Source organism: Camellia sinensis, chromosome 5 (genome assembly GCF_055761805.1).
Source record: "Camellia sinensis isolate YWXY chromosome 5, ASM5576180v1, whole genome shotgun sequence".
Taxonomy (NCBI): Eukaryota; Viridiplantae; Streptophyta; class Magnoliopsida; order Ericales; family Theaceae; genus Camellia; species Camellia sinensis.
In genome coordinates, this window is record NC_138965.1 from 20,142,291 (window position 1) to 20,166,756 (window position 24,466).

The 24,466-nt window shown below is 35.4% G+C and overlaps 1 protein-coding gene across 1 annotated transcript; it reads right to left on the reverse strand.

Annotated features, from left to right (window-relative positions):
- Positions 1 to 6,661: 6,661 nt before the first annotated feature.
- Positions 6,662 to 19,981, reverse strand: WRKY32 (WRKY DNA-binding protein 32). Its single transcript, XM_028223295.2, has 5 exons — positions 19,581 to 19,981; positions 19,450 to 19,502; positions 14,378 to 15,072; positions 14,098 to 14,256; positions 6,662 to 7,287 (listed from the first exon to the last, which is right to left on the reverse strand). Exons 1-5 carry the CDS (start codon positions 19,867 to 19,869, stop codon positions 6,918 to 6,920), a joined length of 1,566 nt encoding a protein of 521 aa, XP_028079096.2. The 5' UTR covers positions 19,870 to 19,981; the 3' UTR covers positions 6,662 to 6,917.
- Positions 19,982 to 24,466: the final 4,485 nt, after the last annotated feature.

Genomic DNA, 24,466 nt, shown 5'->3' on the forward strand with positions numbered 1-24,466 from the left:
ATATAGTAGGGCCACTCCCAACGGCACCAGGCAACCGGAAGTTCTTCATCGCGGCTACAAACTACATCACCAAATGGGTTGAAGCTGAGCCTTTGGCAACAATCAAGGAGAAAGACGTCAAACGGTTTGTCTGGTAGAATGTGGTAACGCAGTTTGGCGTCTCCAAAATTCTGATCTCTGATAACGGCACCCAATTTGACGGCCGCCTATTCAGAGGATTTTGTGAAGACTTCAAGATTGAATTCTACAACTCTACCCCGGCTTACCCACAGTCTAACGGTCAAGTCGAAGCATCAAACAAGACCATTCTTGTTGGGTTGAAGAAAAGGCTTGAGAAAGCCAAGGAAAAATGGGCCGAGGAACTCCCAAGCGTTCTTTAGGCATACCGAAAGACCCTGCGGCGATCCACTGGGGAAACTCCTTTTGCCTTGGCATATGGCATGGAGGCGGTCATTCCTTTGGAAGTCGGTATGCCCACCCTCTGCAGTGAAAGTTTTGAGCCCGAGCTGAACGCCGAAGCCATTGCCCTGGAATTGGACCTAGTGGAAGAACGTCGGGAAAAGGCTTTCATCCATGTGGCCGCCTACCAACAAGAGCTTTCAAGAAAATACAACAAAACGGTGCACCCCAGACCGTTCAAAGTCAGCGACTGGGTTTTGAGGAAGGTCGTGGGCAACACCCTAGTGCCAGGTGAAGGCAAACTATAGGAAAACTGGGAAGGACTCTACAAGATAACCGGTCTGGCGGGCAAGGAGGCATACCACTTGGAGGACTTTGAGGGAAGAGGAATACTCCGGCCATGGAATGCGGCCAACCTCAAACTGTACTATTTTTAGCTTTTGTGTTCTTTTTGTGCAAATGAATTTTTTGCCTCACACTTCAGAATGTAATATTCTTTTTGTCAATATAATAGAAGTGTCTCATCTTTGCTTTAGCATTCAGATTGTTGTTTTCAACTTTGAGATTCCAACCGAGATGTTTTATTCCAGTTAATTGAGTTGATGATTTACTCAACTTTGAGATTCCAACCGAGATGTTTTACCCTGGTTAATTAAGTTGATGATTTACTCAACTTTGAGATTCCAACCGAGATGTTTTACCCTGGTTAATTAAGTTGATGATTTACTCAACTTTGAGATTCCAACCGAGATGTTTTACTCCGGTTGTAGACACCCCATTTTTGACCGTCCTCAAGACTTGGACGTCACCGTTTGAACACTCGATGATCATCCATGTTTGTGTTCGTTTGGAGTTCCCGGAAGCCTCGGCTCGCGTGCCTTGCCTCAGGATCTCCGAACTCGACCGTTTAGTGTCTGGTTTTGCACCAAACACTTGTGTTTTGCCTTGGAAGGGCAGGGTAGGGCTTGTAGACCATCCCCACCCACCACCGGCAGTGGCTAAAGGCCACCGGCTGGCTTTTGCTGCCACCGGCAATGTATATTGCCGGCCGGCACTATTTGTTGCCGGTCAGCACTTTTTAGTGCCGGCCGGCACTCATTTTGGCCAAGATGGCATTTTTGGCCGGCCGATTACTGTGCATCTGCTTTTGTAGATATTTTAAGACAGCTGTCTTGCTTTTGCTCCCCTCCATACACGTGTATGGAGGGATCTCCCTCTTATGAAGCTTGTCTTGTAAGCTTTACAAGACAAGAAGTGCCATATAGAGAGAGAAGTGGTCTCTTAGCTGAGGGGAGACATTTTCTAAGATATTTTGAGAGGTTAGGCAGCCATTGTTAGGGTTTGAGATCTAGGGTTAGGGTTTGTTACACCTTATCTCTCTCTTTCCCTCTCTTTTTGTGCTCTTGTGTGTGTTTAGTCCATACTATTGCACACAAACACATAGTGTTTCACCTTCCTTTGGTTCTTGAGGTTCTAAGGGACTGGTTTTGAAGTTTTGGTGTTGGATTCAAGCTAAGGAAGGCCATTGGAGCACCATTTGTGACGGGGTCATCAAGGGTAAGAAACTAACACCTTTATTCCCCATTTTTGCATTGTATTTCTACCTATCTTGAATTCGTTTTTGAGCTTAGTGTATAATACAAAAAAGTTCTGTTTTTAGGCCCTCTTTATTGTTTATTAAGAGTGTTTTGTTGTTTGAGGGTGGTTGACCCCTCTTAGGCCTTGAAAGGCCTCATTTTGAGCCATTTTGTGCTAGCTCCAGGATTTTGGTGTTGGGGTCTCTTCACCACTGAAATCTTCAGGGATTTCAGTGGTGAAGATGATGCCTTGAAGTCCCAAGAAGGAGAGGGCCACCCCCTCTCCTTGTTGTCCTTGAAAAGGGCATGTTTTGGCCTCTTGAGAGAGCATTATGTTTGAGGGTGTATTGACCATGACTTGGCTGTTTTTCATGCTTAATATGTCATGTTATGCCTCTGTTTTTGCTTGGTTTTGGTACTCCATGCATGCTTAGCATAGTTGCCATGTAATGCCTTGTTATGCCTTAACATGCCTTAGGTTGTGTGCCTTTGTTTCTAGCATGTTTTAGGCTTACATTTGTGAAGATTTTGTGCTTATCTTGACATGTTTTAGGTCTGTCCATAAGTGTTTGGGTTGATTTTGGCATGCTTGGTATAGCTCCTTTGTATTTAGGCTTATTGGCCTTAAGCATATGAATGTATAGCATGGCATCTTTGCATTGTTTTGGTGATTTGGGGCCACCCTATAAGCTATTTCAGTCCCATTTTCATGCTTGCTTGATTGCCTTGCATGCCCCTTTGATGCTTTGGAAGCATGTGTTGCATGCTCCATGTTTTGACCATTTGTGCATGCCTTTGTTTTTGAGCCATTTAGATGCCATCTAAGTGGTCTTTTGGGCCTTATGTTATGTCCTAAAACTCTATTTTTGGTCAATGAGTTCATGCCATGTTTGGTCTTGCTAAGTGTAGTTCAATACCCTATTGGTTTGCTCTGAGCATTTGGGTCATTTGTTGCATGCTTGGCTTGATTTATTGCTTGGTTTGGCACCATGTTTTAGCATGATTTCAATGCTTCTGTTGCATGCTAATTAGTCCATGATTCCCCCTTTCAAATGTGTTTGAGGGTCGTTCAATTCATGCCTAAGTGTTGACCTTCCAACATGTGTATGTGTGCATGTGTATTTGGCCCCTCATTATAGCATTTTGGCTACTGTTTTAGGCCTATTTAGAGCTGCCTAATTCATGCATAAGTCCATCTTTGCATCCATTTGCATGCCCCTATGTTTGCTTGTATGCTTGCATAAGTTAGTTGCCATGTCATGTTGCATCCTTAGCTTGTATGCTTAGGTTGCATTGCATCTTGCATGCATGCCTTGTTCCTTGACTTGGTGATAGGGATTGGGCCTTGTTTGGTTTGATTGGTTTGCATTGCATTTGAAATCAAAGTTGCATACTTGGTTCTTTGGGCCATCATGCATGGAAATGCGTGATTGGTGGTCCGAGAATCGAGGTGCATGCCCCTTTGAGTCATTATCATGATAAGGGACATGTTACAGAGAAATCAAATAATTTTCTCTAGTAAAGGAATGGAATGCATAATAAGTTTGAATTTTTCAAAAAAAACAAAAAATAAATAAAGATTGAAGATTTTTATATCAAATCAAAGGTAGCGTTTAGTAAAGTTTTTTAAATATAATTTGAGAATATGAGTTGTATTTTGAGTTTATGAATTTTAGAATTATAATTTGAGTGTAGAAAATTTGTTTGGTGAATGAGTTTTGAAAAGAGTTTTGAATTGAGTGGAAAATTTTTGATGTGACATATGATATTTGATATAAAAACTTACGCTTATAACCAAACATACAACTCAAAATTCTATTAAAACTCATAAAAAATTTTAAAAAATTCAGAAAATATTTTTTGCTGAATATATGAAAATTAACATGTGTCAATTGCCAAAAAAAAAAAAAATTACACTGTTCCGGTTAACCAGCCGGACGACCGGTGGGACGACCAGTTAGTCTAAATTTTTCTACCTACAACCGAATTTTCAAAAGTGAGTGTAGAATTAATTTTTAAAAGGTACAAACAAACACCACATGAGAATCAATGACTGAAACTACAGTTCCAAAACTCAAACAATCATAGCCAAATTTTTTAACTAAAATTTCACTCAAATTTAATAATAAAAAAATATAAAAAAGAATACATTAAAAAAGAAGAAGAAGAAATGATTGGAGATGCACTATGGTGGCAAAGATTAGAGCCATCTTCTAATAAATATACCGGAACTGCTACGTTCCTGCCAATGGCGACTCCAAAAAAGAAGTTCAACGGGTTCAACTTTTGAGCCTTGATTTAGTTATTAGATCAATGAAATACACCACCAAATATGAGTCAAGAAATTAAATTTATAAACTTGACAAATTGTGAATTACATTAAAAAAAAAATTAATTTTTTTTTGTTAATTGATAGAAGAGTAAGGGTATCAAACTCTTTTCTATAAGATTTAAATTTAAGTTCTTATCTCATAAAATAATGTTAAAAAATAATCAAGTCAAAAGTTTTAATTTAATAAATCTAATTCATACATTTTAAATTATGAATATTTTTTTAAAAATAAAAAATCTGTAAACTTTTTCTACCGTAGATGACACTTGTCCAACACTAATAGGTGATAAATAAACACAAAAGAATTCACATGAAAAAGTGTGTGGCATAGTGAAGTAATCATATCCAAAGTTTCAACAGAGGGAACAGGATTGAAGGGGGAAAAAGTCAGAGGGTTTATCTAGAGGGTTTAGTTTTTTTTATTTTTTATTTTTAAACATGAAAAAATATTTATATTAAAAATAATAACAGACAGAACAAGACTTTAAATAGGCATACAAATCATACAATAAAAGAAAAAAAATACAAATAATAAAAAAATAATAAATTCGTCAAAAAAATTAATTACGAGTCAAGAAAGACCATCGATTTTCTCAAAGATGTAATTTGAAAAGTAAGATCTGCTTGAAAATCTATCGTCCCCATCAACGTTGTTCCCATCGCCGCTGCCCAACTCCGTCACTGTCTGTCGCCGCCGTACTTCAGACACCACCAGAAGCTGGAGATGAGGAAGAGGCACATTCACAATGGTATGGGAGAAAACTGGAGAGATGACGGAACCATTGTGGGTATAGAAAATCTAAAAATTTATGTCGAAATCAGGAGAGAAACTCTCAAATCCTTATTTCGGACATAAAAATTCACATTTACATTCTAAAATTACAGATCTATACTCTAATGTCATGCTTGATTCACAAGACTAATAGTGAAGGTATTAATAATCCCATAAAAATTAGTATGGTATTCACTATCCAATTGGATTAGTAGGATAAATTATCCCCTTGTCCATTGTTTGATTTGTATTGGATTAGTAGGTAAAAGAGTCTTTTTATTTTATTTCCCAACTTAGGATATATAATCTCACCCCTACCCCATTACTAATAATCTTACAAATTTGATGAATTAATTATGCATTAGATTAATAATCCTGAAACAAAATTTTAAAACAAACATAGAATTACTGAACCTACGGATTAATAATCTCAATCCCATACTCTAATCCTGTCAATCAAACATATCCAAAGAGTGTAAATTTACACTTTAAAAATGTAAAGAGAATCACTATAATATCGCCGGAAGTATGATCAAAGCACCACCGAAAATCTCTTAAGAGAGAGGAGCTCTCTGAAACTCACTCTTAGGCCCCGTTTGTTTTGGGCTATAGGGAGGGTATTGGGACTAGTAATACCAAGGTATTACTAAAGTCCCTGTTTGTTTGCAGAGAAAGGGTTGGGACTATTAGTCCCTTGGTATTGCTAATACCCTTGGAAGGGGGATTGGTAAGGAGGAGGTAGAGATGGTATTAGAAAATAGTGAGGGGATTAGAAATTTTTTTATTTTTTATATATTGGGAATTTTTTTTTAAATATAATGTTTAATTTTTTATATTTTTTTATTTGTTTTATTATTTTATATAAAAATAATTTAACAATTCCTCACTATCAATCCCCTCACTATTAATCCCCTCACTATCAATCTCATCACTAACAATCCCCTCACTATCAATCCCCTCACTATCAATCCCCTCCATTCTATCTCCCAAAACAAACGGGCCCTTAGAGAGTTCAGTTGAAGTCACTGACTTCTATTTGTCACCCCTAACCCTTACAAAACTGCACTGATATATCTAGATGAAATCTATATTATGAGCTTCGTACGGATTCACGATTTTTCCTTCTTCACTTTTCCATATGTTAGAATTTAAAATCGATGCTAATTATAAAAAATAAATATTTTTTTTTGTTATGTGTTTTTCAAATTTTTAATTTTATACTTTGACCCCCATGTTTCATAACTACAGAGAGAGCGTCTAATTAATTTTATTTACTTTTTAATCTATGGAGGAAATTTTAATTTTCTTTTTTGAAGAGGGCAAGCTTGTATAATTTGAAAACAGTTAACAGAAAATATTATTATAAAAAAATATATATATATATATTTAAAATCGTAAGGGTAGACTCGGCCCCTCTTGCTTCACTCTAGGTCCATCCTTACTCTAAGCCACCACCATTCTCTTGGAATGTTGAGATCAGAGTCATAAGAAGGGTAATGCTAGGGACACCAAATTTTCTACCAAACAAATGACCAAATGTCTCACATTGGTAGAAAATTTGGGACCTCTAGCATTTTCCTCATAAGAATGCCTTTTGTTAGGAAGAACACAATATCAACCAATGCCATAGTCAAATTTATGGTACCACCAAATATACACAACCTGCTTTCTAAAAGACCTACAACAAACTAAGAAGGAATAAAAGAAACATACCCAAAAAAAAAACACCAAACTTAAGAATGTAATAATTTATATTTAACGAAGAATGGCCCATTAATAATCTACTCCTTTTTTTCCTCTTTTTGCTGACCCCTTTCACCTATGAACTTGTGCATATTCAGCATTGCTTAATTTCGAATCCAATGCTCAGAAGAGTTCGAGCTGATTCCATTGCCTTGTCCTCTCCAGCATCCAATGTCTCCTCACCTTTTAAGTCACCTTGTGTGTCTACTGACCATTGGGTTGTTGCAGATGTCTGGTTCTGGTTCTGGACTGGTTCGGTTTTCTTGGATTGCAAATTGTTCATGGAAGCAGGAGCAGCGGCGGCAACAAGAGGAGCACTTGGCGGACCGTGCCGCTTCTTGGGTACTGGCATATCATGATCATGTACTCCCTTGTATGTTATTGTCACAGCATTTGTGCTTTCTACAGCCCTCTCAATGTGCTTCCGGACTGGACATCCAGCTGAGGTACATCTGTAGTAGTTCCTGAAAAAAATTTATACAACAGATTTCAGTACCTACACGCACACACACACAGCAGATGTAAATGAATTAAAACAATTCCAAAACGGCTCGACAATATACTTTGGGCAGCTATCTTCCTTATCTCAACAACAGCATTTTGATGAAATTGAAATTTCAGCAGGTAACATATACTAAGCAGCAACTGACAATGGAAACTGTTTTATGAGCAAGGGCTATATATATACAGTATATACAGTTTCAGCCCAACAAGCTTGTTCTCTAGTGGTAACCAGCTCACAAAGAAACCAGTTCTTTTTTGGCTAGCAGTGGTTAGATGTTAGTAGGCGAAAGTAGGGGTGGGCGCAGATCAGTTGCGGCCACAGAACTTCCAATCCGCCATCTGTCCGCCAGATTGGCGGATTGGAAAAAATCAACCCGCATCTGTCCGCCAATCCGGCGGATGCGGATTGAGCGGATTGGCGGATGGATACAAATCGATTTGGCGGTTTAAAAGTTTACAAATTTTCAACATAATTCAGTTGTGCGCTTCCTCAAAAAAACAACCTAGGCATAATTCAATTGTGCCCTTCCTAGAAAAACCACCTGGGCATAATTCAATTCACATCTATGTGCATCCAATGGTTCAATAAACCTACTTAACCTGGGCAATACAAGTGAACAACCTGGGCAACGCAACTCATGCAATGCAATATTCACATCTATGTTCCAGTGGGCAATGCAAAAACAACCTGGGCACGACCATATCGGTTCCTAAATCAATTTATAAACAGTTCCTAAATCAATTTATATAAACAAAAATTTTGTATGAAAGCACTGTAATACTATTAAATCAATTCCTAAATCATTCATTTCCGAAGCAGTTCCTAAATCAGTTTATAAACAATTCCTAAACCAAATTGCTGAAATCAATGTACAAACACCAAATTGCTCAACATTAGCATATCAGTTCCAAAATTCATTTATAGAACAAAGTGTACCCAAAGAATACAAAAAAGAAAAGGGCATATACTGCTTCAGAAAAAGAGAGAACCTAATATTTCTCGTGGCCTCTTCCAAGCCCAAAATCCTCTTCAATACAAGAACAAGTTGAATTGGAACAAGGGGGTTTTTTTTTTCTTCTCAATAAAACTAAAATTGAACACAACATATACAACAAATGAAATTGAACCCAGAATTCAAATTACGAGTAATGACAATGGTAGTAGTGTAAACCATGGAAGAGAAGAGACGAAGAAATGTTGAAAAGAGGTAGAAAACAACACATACAGAGAGTGTGGAGTGACATACCAGAGAACCGGAGAAGAGAATAAGAGGAAAGAAGAAGAGAAAAACAGAAGAGGAGAAGAGAAGAAGAGGAAAGAAGAAAAGCAAAACAGAACAGGAGAAGAGAAGAAGAGAAAAAGAGAATACCTCAATCCGTTTAGTGTAGATCGATAGCCGATCGCCATTCAGTGTAGTAGATAGTCGGTCGGACGTTTAGTGTAGACCGTCGGACGAGGACGATGGGTAGGGTTTTGGGGGTAGAGAGAGAGTGAGAGTGAAGAGAGAGACGAGAGAATGTGTCTGTGTCTGAAATGAGAATTAGGTTTAGGGTAAACTAAACTCCATGGTTATTAGAATCCCGATCCGGATCTTACGATCCTACGATCTTACAATCCATTTGAGTGCAATCGATCCGGATCGTGTAAAAAACTCCTTATAGGTAGGATCTTTCGATCCTGGTAGTGGGATCTTATAGGATCGTGGAATCCCGATCCGAATCCGATCCTATCCGATCCAATTTACAAGCCTTGTTTTGTATTGTATGACATATTTTGTTGTAAATTTTATATTTGTTGTCTAAATATCAATTTATGTTGTCAAAATAAATAATAAAAATTAAGTAGTATTGAATCAAATAGACTAAGAAAAACAAACTAGGAAACAAACATTCAAATGTTGCGGTAATTTAAGAAAATTAAATAGTCGGAAAAACAAACTTAGCTTTAGCGGAGTCTAAGAAGGGTAAGATGATTGTAACTTTATCCCAATTTCTAGAGAAATTATTTTTGTGACTCGAATCCGCTCCACCAGGGATGCTAACGACAAACCTTATCATTCGACTAAGCTACTCTTTTGAGTTCTTAATCTATTTTCATATCCAATTTTGTTAAATATTTTTTCTTCACTTTTTATGCATTATTGTACATTGTAAAGTATTTTGTTATAGAATTCTTCTTCTTCTTCACCTTCTTTTTTGATAAAATACAGAGCTTTTACCATCGAGTTTTCTATTACATAATATTATATGTACATTTTACATGGAGTACTATATTTTTCACAATATCTTCACTTCTTTTTAATAAAATATAGGTTCATTTTGTGTATACTTTATAAGAAATATTTATTTAAATTAAATTATTATGTAATTTGTCTTTTTCGGTAGGATCTTACGATCCTCGATCCGATTCTACGATCCGATCCTATAAACACCTCCAACGATCCAACGTAGGATCCCGATTTTAACAACCTTGCTAAACTCAGAAAGAAAAGAAAAGGGCTAGCTGAGGTGCAAAAAAAAAAATGGGAGTCATGGTCGGGTCAGGTTTTGTGGGTATAATGGCGGATCACCCGCAACCCGATCCGAACCAGAGAAATCATGAATTCTGGACCCACATCCGCCCGCCACATGTCACGCATCCACCCACTAGGGGTCGGGTCGGGCGGATTTGGTGGGTCGGTGAATCCGCTGCACAGCCCTGGGCAAAAGCAATCTTCGAGCCTCTACGAACCTTTCATAAGCCTTGTTTGGTGCAGCTTATTGGGTTGTTTATGTGTATGTGTGTGTGTGTGTGTGGTGCCAAAGAAATTGATGTAGTTTTTGTTTACACGTGTAAGACAAAAATAGCTTAAATAAGCTTAAAAAATGGAGAGGTTGAGGGAGAGATTCTTTTAACTTCTACTTTCTGAGTATCAATTTTCATCTTTAACAGAAGTGCACAAACAGGGCAGTGCAGCAAACAGAGCCATAACCCTTGGCTGTCACATTTCCCATGTTATAACAGTGATGTTGGGTGTTCCTTTTTCAAAATTGATGAAGTGTAGGATTGAATAAAGAATATATAATCCACTAAAACTCCTTACGAACTATTTTGTAAAATGCTGGAGGGAGTAGTAAACAAATGCTCTAAAGAGGGTCTGTTTTTAACTTAGAATGGGAACTAAATGATCTCGTGTCATTTCCATTTTGCATGTCCAATATGTCACAAAATTGCATTTGAGAGGACATTCGACCAATCACCTACACCAAATGTTTGGCTCCTAAACTCATCACATGGGTGGCAAAGGAAGGGCATTGGGCCAATCACCATGCAACAAGTGGCATCATTCAAATGTTAAGTGCTCATTTAATGGCAACAGAACCAGACTGGCTTTTAAATGGATAGCTCAAAACTTCATTCAAATAGAACTTAGATAAGCATCAAATTTTGGATCCATTCTGTTGGCAAATGAGATGGATGTGTCAATGAATGTAGGGCTGATCTAAGCTTGGTACTGATGTATGATTCTGTTAAGGGGTACTTACCTATAGGTCCTAATAAGTAGACTTATTATCTAATAGGTCCTATAAGAAAAATTTGTCATAAAAAAAGTCACTAATTGTAAGTTTTAGCGACAATTTATAAAAATCATGACAAAAAAAAATCACTAATTGTCAATTTTTAGCGACATATATAAAAAATTGTCACAAAAAATTTATTTTTAGCGATAATTTTACCAAAGCTTATTTTCAATAGGACTTGATGGGAATTAAGTCTAACTATTAAGACCTATTGGTAGTTTACCCTTCTGTTAATTGGATATTTTTAGCGAATGCGGTGCAAAGTTGAAATCATTTCATATTTGGTGATGGAGAGGTTTGAGAGGACATTGGTTAGTTGGAAGAGGCAATATTTGTCCAAAAGGAAATCCAAATTTTGAGCAATACTCGGGCGTTTCAATATATTTATACCTACTATTACCATTCCATTATTGGTGGTGGCAAAAGGTTAAAGCTTAGTTGCAGGAAGCGGGGGCGGGGGCGGGGGCGGGGGCGGGGGCGGGAGCCGATAGAAGTTTCTTAGGTTGGGAACGCCTCGGGAAGCGGCAATATATATATATATATATATTTTAATACACATTAGAAGTTTTTTATAAATACTTTTATTTTAATACACATTAATTATTTTATTTATTATTTTATTTTTTTAAATAATGTGTTTTTGATAAATTTTCATTTTATTTTATTTAATATAGATTTTTTTTATTTATTAATATGTATAAGTAAGTATATATTATGTTATATATACTCACAAAATAATATGATTTTATTAATATTATTAATATTAATATGATTTTATATATATTATCTTATATATACTTATATATATATATATATATATATAATATAAGAGATAAGAAGAAAGCTGGCTCTGTTCAGCAAAGAGAGAGAGACAGAGCGAGAGGGAGAGACAGGCGAGACAGATGCAAGCGAGAGGGAGAGAGAGAGAAGACGATCGATGACTGGAGAGAGAGAAGACGATCGATGACTGGAGATCGATGACTGGAGTTCGACGACGAAGACTGGATGTTCATTCTTCTCAACTGGATGTTCAACGACGAAGACGATCAAAGGTTTGTCTTCTCACTCTCTTCCTTCACACTCTCTCTCCTCTGTCTCTCTCTCCTAGGGTTTTTGTTCTTCTTCACCAAACGAACCCATCTTGGCCAGGATCGCGTTTCTCTCTCTACGGAAACGCGATTCCTACACGTTTCTTTCTAAGAAACGCGGAATCGCGTTTCTTACGAAGATTCGTCACCTGTTAGGACGATTCTTGCAACTAAGGGTTAAAGAAGCTTCAGGGGCTCAAGTGAAGAACTTAGATGCCACCTGTTGGATATGGATGTGCTATGTAATCTGGTATGGAGTAAATTAGAATAAAGGAATTAAGCATGTCCAACCAAGTGCTCTTTGGTAAGTGGGAGTAGACCACCTTAATACCAATCTGGTTGTAACCAGTAAGGAGCAACTTTCACATAAAGCATGTCCAACCAAGTCTTGGGGCAACAACTTTGTGCACTGTGTCAAAGGTTAGGTGTGTACCCAATCTTTTCCCTCCCAAATACACATTAATGTGTACTATTTGGGCGTTGTTTTTTTTAACTAAACATTTGTTCCTATAACACTCCTACAATTCGAAGCAACTTCGTTCAACATGTTAAACTTCTACACTATTATCTAGTCTTCTACTCTTCTCTGTAAAATACTGTTAAAGCATCCAACTCAACCAATTGGCAACGAGTGGAGGCATTACATTATATTAACCAAGCTTAGGTGGCTTAGATTGTCGATGTGGGATTAAGTCTAACACTCACCCTCACGTGTAGCCCGGTAGCACATGGAGGTGATTGAAAGGTCTGATTGAAAGATGGATTGGATGAGAGAAAGACTCGGATGGAGACTTGTACTACAAGAGGTGAGAGGCCACCCAAGACCCAGCTCTAATACCATGTTAAAGCATCCAACTCAAAACCAATTGGCAATAAGTGGAGAGGCCATTACATTATATTAACCAAGCTTGGGTGGCTTAGATTGTCAATGTGAGATTAAGTCTAACAAATAACTACAACATAATTGGAATTAAGGTAGTTTTTATTTTCCACAGTATTTGCAAATGAAGCTGAAGTACACACTACATAATAACCTTTTGTGTATAGGCTATAGGGTCTAGTGTGCTGTCTTTTTTCTTTGTTGAGAGGGGGTAACAGGTAGCTCTCCCTACTAATTACTACATCTTATATGAATAATGGATGTATACAGGTTACTCTTTATGACAACCACAGATGCAGACAGATGGACATAGCTGGGCTGCTTCTTACATGCCCTAAACATTTGAGCCTATCTTTCAAATTTGCTACAGAACTTGCTTTCTTTGTGTTTGCATAGCAGAATCTATCAGAGGGTGGGAGTATCTACCATGGTACCTTTAGCACTCGGTGGCTAAAAATTATGGACACTGAGGTGTGTCTACAGATACTGACAATTATCTCAAACAACTTGGATACATCATGCATGTCCACATGTGTCCATTTCAATGTGGCTTTCACAACTTCATAGATTTGGTCAACATTTATTGGACACTCCAAAATGTACCTCAACTTAAAGTATGGGCCTTCATTTTGGCTTCAGTAAAAGCTTTTATACATTTGAAAGAAAAATTACTGAGATAAAAATAAAGGTTATTATAAAAGGACTAAGAATCACAAATATGAACACGAGCATGGACACTCTGAGATTCAGAGCTTTCACATCGATACCACACTCTAAATTGGAGTTCTATTATAAAACGTAAATCGAGAAAAATAAGCATTCATGGTCAAACACCAACTCATATCCAACCAAGTTGATATTCAGCGTGCTTGGCAAGCATGAAAAAGGTATCTAATCCAACTGAAAGTTTGGCGAAATATCAATTCTATGAAAGGGGTGTACATATAGTCATTCATACACTACATTTAAGTTCACCATGACTACAGTTTCAACTAGAAGTGTTTAATAAATTTAGTTCAACCTAAGACTAGCTGTTTCTCAATAAAGGGATTGCATGACTGGAGTGGCTGCCATAAGTATAGAATATCATCATTAAGCAACTAACAGGACAAGGCATTTTTAGCCTGAGCAAGGTATGATATAGAACGATGACTGCAAGATCCTGTAATTTATGCTCAACCTACACACTAACACAGATCAGATACAGAATTGGAAGGTTAAATTGAAAAATAGGCATTCACCTGGGGTGAGGATTTCCCTTCACCATTTTTTGTCCATACTTGCGCCACCTGTAGCCATCTCCCGAAATTCCCACATCACCAGCCGCATGCACAACAAATTTAGGTTTCTTGCCAGGTTTTAATAGAGAATCTGAATAAGCTGAGTTGCTTTTCTTCACTCTGGTTACAAAGACAAGGTAAATGAAATTCAAAATATCTACTTAACGCTGCATCTGCCAATTAAGAAAAGAAAGATACTAATAAGCAGCAAAATTTGAGAACCAAAAGCAACACAGCTTGCCTTCGTTTTGGTTCTGGCTCATCAACATGCTCCTCCTTAATGTCAATTTCAGCAGTCCCATCAGAATCACTAGAATTCTGTTTTTTGGCTTCAGGTAGCGCTTGTGTTTCCTGTATCAGTTCTCTTGAAGAAGTGGATGGATCTGAATCATTAAGCTTTCTCACTGGGTGAGCTGTAGTATTAGGTTCAGAAGATAACACAGGCCTACTTTCCCTTGTGCAATTTATTCTTCGAGGCGGATCATGATTGTGCTGACCTTTAGAAATGATCTCAATGACAAGGTTAGAGTGATCGCAACATTCAATCTTTTTAGCACAACAGTCAGAATATGTGCATTTGTAGTAACTTCGGGAACCTTGAGGACTTTTCACCTGCTTCTGACCATACTTTCGCCAATTGAACCCATCAATAGAAGGTGTCCTCGCAACACGTACAGCAGATAAAGTTTTACGGTCGGAAGAATTCTGTGGTTCCACTTCTGCCATACATGCACTACTAGCATTCGTTACCGGTGACAGCTTTTGATCTATGAGTGTTGGACTTGGGGCGGATGAAAGGGACTGTGTAGCAGAATTTGGTGATAATTCTGGTGAAGAAGTTGGGCAGCCATGTGACTGAAGCTGATTCTGTGACTGAACTTGAGCAGCCTGGGTTGTTACACTTACAGCTTGCTGGTGGGACACCCCAACTTGATCCTGCAGGATCAAAACCATCAAGGTAAATTTTAAACATACAATTGGAAAATCTATATGCATAAAAAACCAGATGCTAGCTTCTAAACACAACGTATATTTATATTAGAACAACATGAAATTTTGAAACCACAATCAGAAGAGAGAGAGAGAGAAAAAAAAAAAGGCCTGAATGGGGATCAAAAAAGAACTCAACCTAATATCTTCAATCTGAAGACTAATATGGTATAAACTAATAATTTTCAAACATCCTACTAAAGATATAGCAGAATCAATCCATTAACTACTGAAAAATGTAACATATAAGAACAACCACTGCCTAGAATTAGCAGGACCAAAAACAAAAGTGAAAATCAAATCACCAAGAAACTGCAACTGAAACAATGAATTTCTTTTTTAATCTCTCTTTAGAAAATTGTCAGACCACAATTTATAGAATAAATCGAGTGACCATGGTAGGCTATTTATTCGTGTAAATCCAAACTAGAAAAATAAACCACAAAATTTCTTAATTTCAGAGAATGAAGACTTCAGATTAGAAATGTGGGAAGTTTCCCCAGTAACAGACTTACAATAATTTACTCACAGCAAAATAAAAACTTCTATGCAACATGAACCAAGGTTAATAGTAATACAATGTAATATAAAAAAACTAATTTCAGAAAATCAAACACCATTGAATATTAGAGCATATTGCAAGTCTGTAAAAAAGTCGTTTCAACTCCAAATAACCAAAAAACAGATTGAAAGCAATGTTTAAGATATAGTATACTTTCTATCTTCCATTTGAAGATTTTCTAGAATGAACATACTCGAACTACTTGAAAAATGAATACAGGGGTGAACATTTAACAATAGAAAAATACAGAGGCACTTTCATTAGAGTTGAAAAGGGCTGTGAAATATGGAATTGAAATCAAATCAAATTCAAGTGATTCTTTCATTTTAGTTTCAAGTTAACCATCCAATGTAATCATAATTGTTAGAGAAAACCTAATTTTAGTTTGTTCAATGTTACCGTCCAAAACCTACTAAGGGAACCTAACTCTAGTTTGTTCAACGTTACTGTCCCAAACCCACTAAGGGAACTTTAGCAAGCTGAAAATAATAATCACATTTAACTTATTCAAATGTTCAATCCTTCAAAAAAGGTGATACTTTTATACAAATTCAAATGTTCAATCCTTCAAAAAAGGTGATACTTTTATACAATCACATGTTTGGTTTCATTTTTTATTTTCCTTTTAAATTGGAAAATGCGGAAAGAGATGAAGATTGGGTCCAAAACTTCTTAGAAGACTGAAAACCAAGCACGTAGCATAAACATCCACATACCTCACCAGCTTGGTTAGCTGGTAACTTTCTTTGGTTTTAAATCATGGCGAATGAATACTTTCGTTGGGAATTTTAGTTTTTATTAAGTTCATTTTGATTTACAGTGACTCTTAATAAATTTTGGTGTAAACTAATTTTAGTATGTTTAATTTAATTCAAATGCTTTGCTATTAATCAATTCATTTTGACCAAACTGAACAAAAATCCAAGCTTCACAGTAGGGGATAACCACATGGCTCATTGCTCATTTGGCAATTTAACAATTTGAACGACAGCGGTCACTTGAAATCACAAGGATGAAGTTGCTAAACACTATTTCTGAGGGTCCTATTTACGAATTGATGCCTTGGTTTCTTGCCAAAACTTTTGCTTTCAATTTCTATTTTTCTCCCCCCACCCCCCTTCCCATGGTTGTTGTGGTTGCTTCCACAATAGTCAATACCTAAAGTGAATATCACATCTAGTTGTTTGTGAGCAAACATTGCATGCTATGAAGCACAGACACAGGAAACGACATGGACACGCGGACACGCAAATTTTCAAAAAATAAGGAACACAACACGTTGGGGATACGCTTAATATATACATTTTTTCTTATTTATTATATGTAAAATTAAAAAATATATTTTTTATTTATTTATTTACTTTAATATCAAATATCATTCACAAATTAATTTTTTTCTAAAAATAAAAATCATTTATTCTATGTATGTTAATGTTTAGCAAACAAGAATATCCAAAAAAAATAGAAAAAAGGAAAAGAGGGGAAAAAAGATTTTTGTTACCAAAAAAAAAAAGGTACTATAAATTCATCAGAGAGGGGAAAAAAAAAAGAAACGAAAAAACGAATAGAACAGAGAGAGAGAGAGAGAGAGAGAGTCAAACATGCAAAGAGGAGAGAAGGGGGGGTCAAACAGACACGGAGAGAGAAAATCAACAAACACAGAAAGATTCCAACACACACACACACACACAGATGAACAAATAAACGATGAAAGAAGAAGAAAATAAGAAGAACAAAGAACAGATTTGAAGAAACAAAGAACATATCTTGATCTAGGGCTTCAACAGGTTCTTCTTCACCATCTCTCTCTCTCTCTCTCTCTCTCTCCGTCCATAATGTATCTAAGAGTGTCCCAAGCATGTCCAACTACAAAAATTCAAAAAAAAAAAAAAAGGGAGACAAGTTAGGTAGAGTGTCCGACACGTGTCCACCGCGTGTCCGTGTCCGACGACACGTGTCGGACACTCATACGCTACCTCCGGAGAGGTGTCCGTGTTTTATATAGATTGCATGCGAATGGTTAGAATGTGGATGTTGAGTGGTTGAATGATGTTGTCAGATATTTTGATAGATAGATAGGCTCATGAAGATACAATTGAGAAATCAAGATAAAGCCTTTTGCATTTTGTCTAGAAAAACAGAAGTGCAACCCTGTGTCATATGCAAAAATTGTAAAAGGTAAGCATTGAGGACAAACCATCTGCTTAACAAAAGTGAATATGGCTAGCTAAATTAGCCCACAACTAAGCTTTTTGGATAGAAAATAAATGGACAACAAAAAAAGCACGAGAAACTCTATTGTTTGATTAAGCTAATTCCTTCTTCTTCAATTAGACTTATGAACATTAAACAAAATTGCTTCCTTTATCGGCAAGCTTTTTGTAGCTCTTTACTGTCGAGCGTGTGCCATTCTGACCAAACACCTTAAGTTCAGGTTTCTTTCCTCCATCCTACTTCCTTTCTTTGCAAAGACAATGAATTTCACAAGAAGTGAAACTGATAAGAAGATTCTATTTAAATCATATTTCACATAAATGGACATAAATGTCATTGATTTATCATCAGCCATCACGCACAGTTATCCCCATCATATTAAGAAAACCGAAAAGTTTGTCTCTCCCATGACTAGATAACTTAACACCAAGCTTTCTTGAAATAATTAACTCCAGGTTTTTTAAAAACAAAGAAAATGCACATGGAAAATATGGCATAAGGTGTTCAAAAACGATGACCTCCAAAAGGTGAAATGCAGCAAGAATGCAATGCCTGGAATTCCCAATATCTGTTACAGTAACGCTGATACAAAGGCAATTGGAAATCAAAGAGAAAATAAGAGTATCTACAGCAAAATGGGACCATGATTCCTTTAGCATGTTTTTGGATCTAGGATTTGGGTAAGGACTTGTGGAGAGAGAGGAAAAAGTAAGAGAAATGTAAATAAAGTATAAGCTAATTTTTTTCTCCATTTCCCTTACCTTTTCCTTTCCCTTTTCAAATCCCAACCCAAATCCATAATCCTAACATAGCTTAAGGAAGCATCAAACAAGAAGGTCTGCATGAACTACAAGAAGACTAATAATTACAAAGGACCAATTTAGAAAATGAGTGTAACGTACAATGTCCAGAGGTAATTTGCAAATCTAGACCAACTTCAAACATTGTTATCCTAACTTTTACATTTAAACTTACAGACTAAAAATACTGTAATTACAGTATTTATCTTTTCCCAGAGATTCTTCTCCCACTAACTGAAATGCATCCTATTCCTGTTTCACTCTGTTACAACATGGAGAACTCTCTTTAAATGCATATGTCAGCCCTATCAGCAGTCCAATCTCCACTTTTTTCAGAAATCAGGGCAAATCCCCAAATTATTAAACCGTAATTACAATAACAAGAACCCTGTATTTCCTCAGATAAACAGAATTCCACTAAGTCCTCCGAAGCTCAGGTGTCTATAGTTAAAGGAAAAAACTAAACCAATAATGAAAATTACTACAACAACAAGAAACAAATCCCTTGAAGCAGCTCACTAGCATCAAGTGCCCAAATTAAAAAATTTCATTATCCAAATGCCTAATTGATACATACGCCACCTCAAATTCGCTTTCAAAAAATTAAATTCACAAAATTTTACTAACTCATTCAAACAACAGACTCAAAAACACGAAAACATAAATAAATAAATAACAGATGCATCAAACAGAAATGACAAACAATTTAAAATTCAGTGGACGAGTGAGAGTACACTCCTTCCTAACCTTGAATTCAGCCGAATCCAGCGGCCGTAGAAGAGCATAATCCACCGGCACCTCTGTCAGATCATCACCACAAACTTGTTAGAGAGAGAGAGAGAGAGAGCGAGAGAGAAAGAAGTGATCAATGATCGTACCCGAGAGTTGGTGAGAAGAAGCAACGAAATCGCAGGGGAGATCAATCTTGGAGTTGGCTAGGGTTTCCGATTGAGAACAGCGAAACTGTGCTTCGATTGGCGGTAACGAACAACTGTCGAACTCACCGAGTTGGCTCCTCTGTTCCCTACCACCAGCTTCACCACCACCACAGCCACCGTCATCATCATCAACTTCATCGAATTCTACATCGACGCCGCCGTCTTCTTCTCGTCCTTCATCGTCTTCTCTTTCTCTCTCTGCTTCGAACCTCTGCTTAGTCTCGTCCATGGCCAAATCAGAGAGAGAGAGAGAGAGAGAGAAGGTAAAGGTTTTCGAACGGTTTTGTTCTAGGAACTTTTTGAATTTAATATAATATAAATATAATAATTTAGTTTAATATAAATTACATTCATTGCCCTAAGTTTTATACAATATTTAAAAAAAAAATGCAGAAAATATGCAATGTATTGATGAGCTATGCTTAAAATAAAGGAAAATGTTTGATAACCACAAATTCGGTGGTTTAAAAGGTTCGAAAATACTAAAACGATGTCGTTTTGATATTTTTAGAGTTGTTTTGTACCCAAAACGACGTTGTTTTGACATTTTCGGACCATTTGAGCCACAAAATTTGTGACCACCAATCATTGCCCTAAAATAAATTTAGATATTGCTTTTATCAAGTTGAGATTTCCATTGGACCGTGTTGTTTAAGTTTGTGAGCTCTGTTATGAGTCATGTTTTGCTCATTCGAATCATTCATTTCCTTTGTATGTATCATTTATAAAGTAAAATTAAGTCGATTAGATAATTGTAAATTCTTCATTTTATGACGTTTGTCTTCGAAAAAATAAAAAACATATATGTCTTTTAAAATAGGTCGTCTATTTTTTTAGACGAATTTCATAAAATGAAAAGGTTACAATTATCAAATTAAATTTTTTATTTTTTTTATTTTTATAAATGATATAGTATATGAAGATACCTACAAAATAAACAATTTAAATCATAAAATAGAAGAGAGAGTTACGGGTAGGTCCTATGGACTAGTCTTATTACCCAGCAGGTCCTACCTAAAAAAATCAAATAGTGTTTTTCATTTTTAACCCTAGACTCAACACTGCAATCCAACACCCAGACACTATCTCCGTGAGAAACACACAGACACGGATAAATATTATCAGTAGTTACCAAACCACTTAAATTATTTATTCTTTCTCACTCTCATACTCACTTACATACACGTTTACACACTAATTCACAAAAACGTATCCATACACTTATTAATTCACAAAAACAAATTCACAATAATTTAGCTGTGATAATTTTACCCCTGATAAAGTGTTATCAGTGATAAATTTCATACTCACATACATACACACTCACTTACTAATTTACAAAAACAAATTCACAAAAATTTAACAGTGATAAATTTATCACTAATCTAAATAAATTTATTACTAGTTTAAACAAATTTATCTCTAGTTTAAACAGATTTATCGCTGGGATCTTTCTTAATATACAAAGAGAGAGAGAAGACCCGACGGCAAAGACCCTACATCCTAGATCTAGAGGTAGAGGCAATGACGACTATAGAGGTGGAAGCGACAGTAGTCAGCAACGACGGTGGAGGTGGAAGTAAATACGTCGGTGGCAGTGGAGGTGGAAGCAATGGTCAAAGTGAAAGAAGATGTCGATTGAGGTCGCCGGCAATGATGACAGTAGAGGCAGCGATGGTCGGCAACGGTGGAGATGGCGATGGTCATTGGTGAAGAAATGTGCAGAAAGAGAGAGCTTCTTTCTTTTTTTCATTTTTCATCTCTAGATCTGAGTATAAAAACATGAGGGCAAAAACAGAAGAAACAAAAATATTCAGGACCTATAGATAAAACAGTCTCCATTAAGGACTTGTTGGGTAATAACCCTTAAAAATAGGACTGGCCCCTAAAAATTTCAAAACGAAATCTATGACGGACTCTACAAATCAAAACATCATGGTTCGTCCAATTAAGATTCCCAATTGGAGAGAAGTCCATCTCCATTTATACGTCTCATCGAATGTTCAATAAATATATATATATATATATTCTTTTTCCTATGATTATGTACCAAAAACAAAAAATGACCCTGATTTGTTTTTAAAAAAGTTTGAGAATATAAAAATTCATTATAGAACCAAATACAACCATCTCACATGAATTGAATTTCACATTTTTGTGATTAACACTTAAAATTGATTTTTGTGTTAGTAAAAGAAATATTAATTATTTTGTGTTTGGAAATATTGTGTGGCTACATTATACTTAATAATAGGGAAAGGAAAATGCTTTTTTAGATGAGATAGGAAAATGTTTAAAATCTCTAAAAGAATCTTTTCTAATTTTACTTACAGCATTTAATTTATGTTATTTTCATTGAATTTAGAGATGTGTAAGTCTCAAATATCATAATCTGATAGAGATATATAACTACTTTTTTTTTTAAAGAAAACATTGATGATATTTGAAGTAAAATTATATTAAGGAGAAATTATAAATAAAAAAATTCAAGGTTTATCTAGGTAGCAAATCAAATTTTAACTTTTTAATTAGTTTAATTTAAATTTTAAAATTCTAAAATTATATCAATGCTAATCATCCGTCTAACGAAAAATGGATAGTTTAGATAATTTAATGATTTTTTTCCTCCATTACTATTGACATTCACCTTGCACCCTTACCGTCATTCATCACCACCTTTCATCTTTCTCAATCCATTGTCATCTCTCTCTTCCCCGTCTACTGATACATATCTCTTCCCTAGCTCACTACTACACATCTCCTTCCTTCTATGTCCATAGCTACAATTACTGTCTAATTTTAAATTGTCTAAATTGTTTCTACTCCGTTAGTTAAGTAACGAATGGTTAATTGATACTTTTTTAAAAATTTATGGGTTCAAATTGAAGCAATTAAAAAACTAGGGTTTGATTTATTACCGGAATCAAATCCTAGATTTTTTTTTTCTTCCTAATATTAACTTTATTCTTTTAAAACAGTTAGTCTGGAAACTCAAAAAAAAAAGAAAAAGGTCTAGATATTTTCCAGAATGCATATGTAGTGGAGACTGAAAGAGTGCATTGTAGAGTTCACGCAGTGGAGATTGAAAGAGCGTATTGGAGAGTTCATGTATATAATGAATCTGGATCATATATTAAAAATTTTGGGTATAATTTACAGCTATGTAGTATCACTGTTTTTAATAAGATTAAAACTATTAGAACTAATACAAATAATGTTAAAAAATAATAATAATAAAGAAAGTGAAATATATATTTTGAGTGTAAAAGATATAACACCGTCATTTTATTATTTATACGATGATTGAATTATTAAGTAATATGAGAGTAAGTATTATATGAATAAAATATTCAAAGAGTTTAATTTAATTATGCTAAATTTGTAAAACTCAATATATTTCTGCTAACTTAAGGGTGGTTTGTGTGATTTATTGTCCACTTATCTAATTAAGGGGTTGTTTGGGATAAACTATATAAGTACACTTTTTGACTTTTTAGATAAAAAAAAGTACAGAAAAAAAATATGGTTATTTGAGATAACTTTTTGACTTTTTAAGAAAAAATATATATTAAAATATTGTATAAAATAGCAAAATTACCGGATTATCCTTAATGTCCCTAGGCGTGTACTAACAGTGATTGTTTAGGAAGCCAATTAGTTACGTTGCTTTGAAGTTGTGTGGTGGATTGGACGATACTGTTCAGCCCGTGGAGTCCCACCACGGGTCTCTTTTTGATAATCCGAACTGTTGAATGTGTAGAACTCATCGAGTACTATATATTTGTAAAAAATCAAGTTGATCAGATATCGATAGCTATCTCATTCGATCAGTTTTTTGTCAACTGTTAATTTGCTCACTGTCCTTTTTTTTATACAAAACTGATTTGATCTTATAACTATCGATATCCGATCAACATGATTTTTTACAGGCATATAGTACTCGACCAGTTCTACACATTGAACGGTTCAGATTATCAAAACGGGACACATAATGGGCCCCCACGGGCTGAACAACAATGTCTTGTGTAATTTTTTTGTGCACCGCCTGTGTAAATTTGTACTATCACTTCACAGTGTACCATCACTACAGTAGCAACAGTTGGCTTGTACTTTTTTCCTGTGTAAATTTGTTGTTTTTATATATTTTTTTTGTGAATAGTAATAACTTTTTGACTTTTTTAATAATTTTTTGACTTTTTATCTTTTATAGATTATGCCAAACAAGCACTAAGTATTGGAAGGTGGCTTTGGATTTAATTTTTCGTTTTTTTATGTTTGAACTTTGAATCTTATATTTGTTAAAAAAGAAAAACAGATGCAAACAAAATTATATATAAATATTTATTTTAGCAGAGTTGGAAATAAAAAAAGATCCTTTTAGTAAATACTTAAGTCTTTTGTTTTTTCTCATTTTCCTGAATCAACCCCAAAAAAAAAAAAATTGAAATTATTTTCTTTTATTTCTTTCATAAACGCAAGATCTAGAAATAACTTATTAGCATTAATATTCATTCATTTGACTGACATTAACATTCTCTTCTTAGATTCAGTTCAATTTGATTGAATTAAATTACTCAATCAAATGCATACTCTTTTTTGGTGTTTTATTGTGATTTTTAACTAGTAGAATACAAAGAAAATGAAAAATGACATTCACAATCTTATTTAATTTCTCACATTTCTCTAATTGGACACTAAAACTTTTTTGAATGTTTAGTTTGCAAGTCCTTTTGATTTTATTGTTTTGAGATGAATTTGTGGAGGATTGAACAATTAACATGGTAAGGTAGTAACCAATGGCTCTAATTACTGAATTTCAATGATTG

What these genes read in the sequence shown, in the direction of transcription:
- WRKY32 (XM_028223295.2), bottom strand. Translation starts at nt 19,869, where the DNA reads ATGGACGAGACTAAGCAGAGGTTCGAAGCAGAGAGAGAAAGAGAAGAC. An exon ending in TTCTTCTCACCAACTCTCGG is followed by an intron (nt 19,503 to 19,580) that starts GTACGATCATTG and finishes ATGATCTGACAG; the next exon opens with AGGTGCCGGTGGATTATGCT. An exon ending in GAGCCAGAACCAAAACGAAG is followed by an intron (nt 14,257 to 14,377) that starts GCAAGCTGTGTT and finishes CTTTGTAACCAG; the next exon opens with AGTGAAGAAAAGCAACTCAG.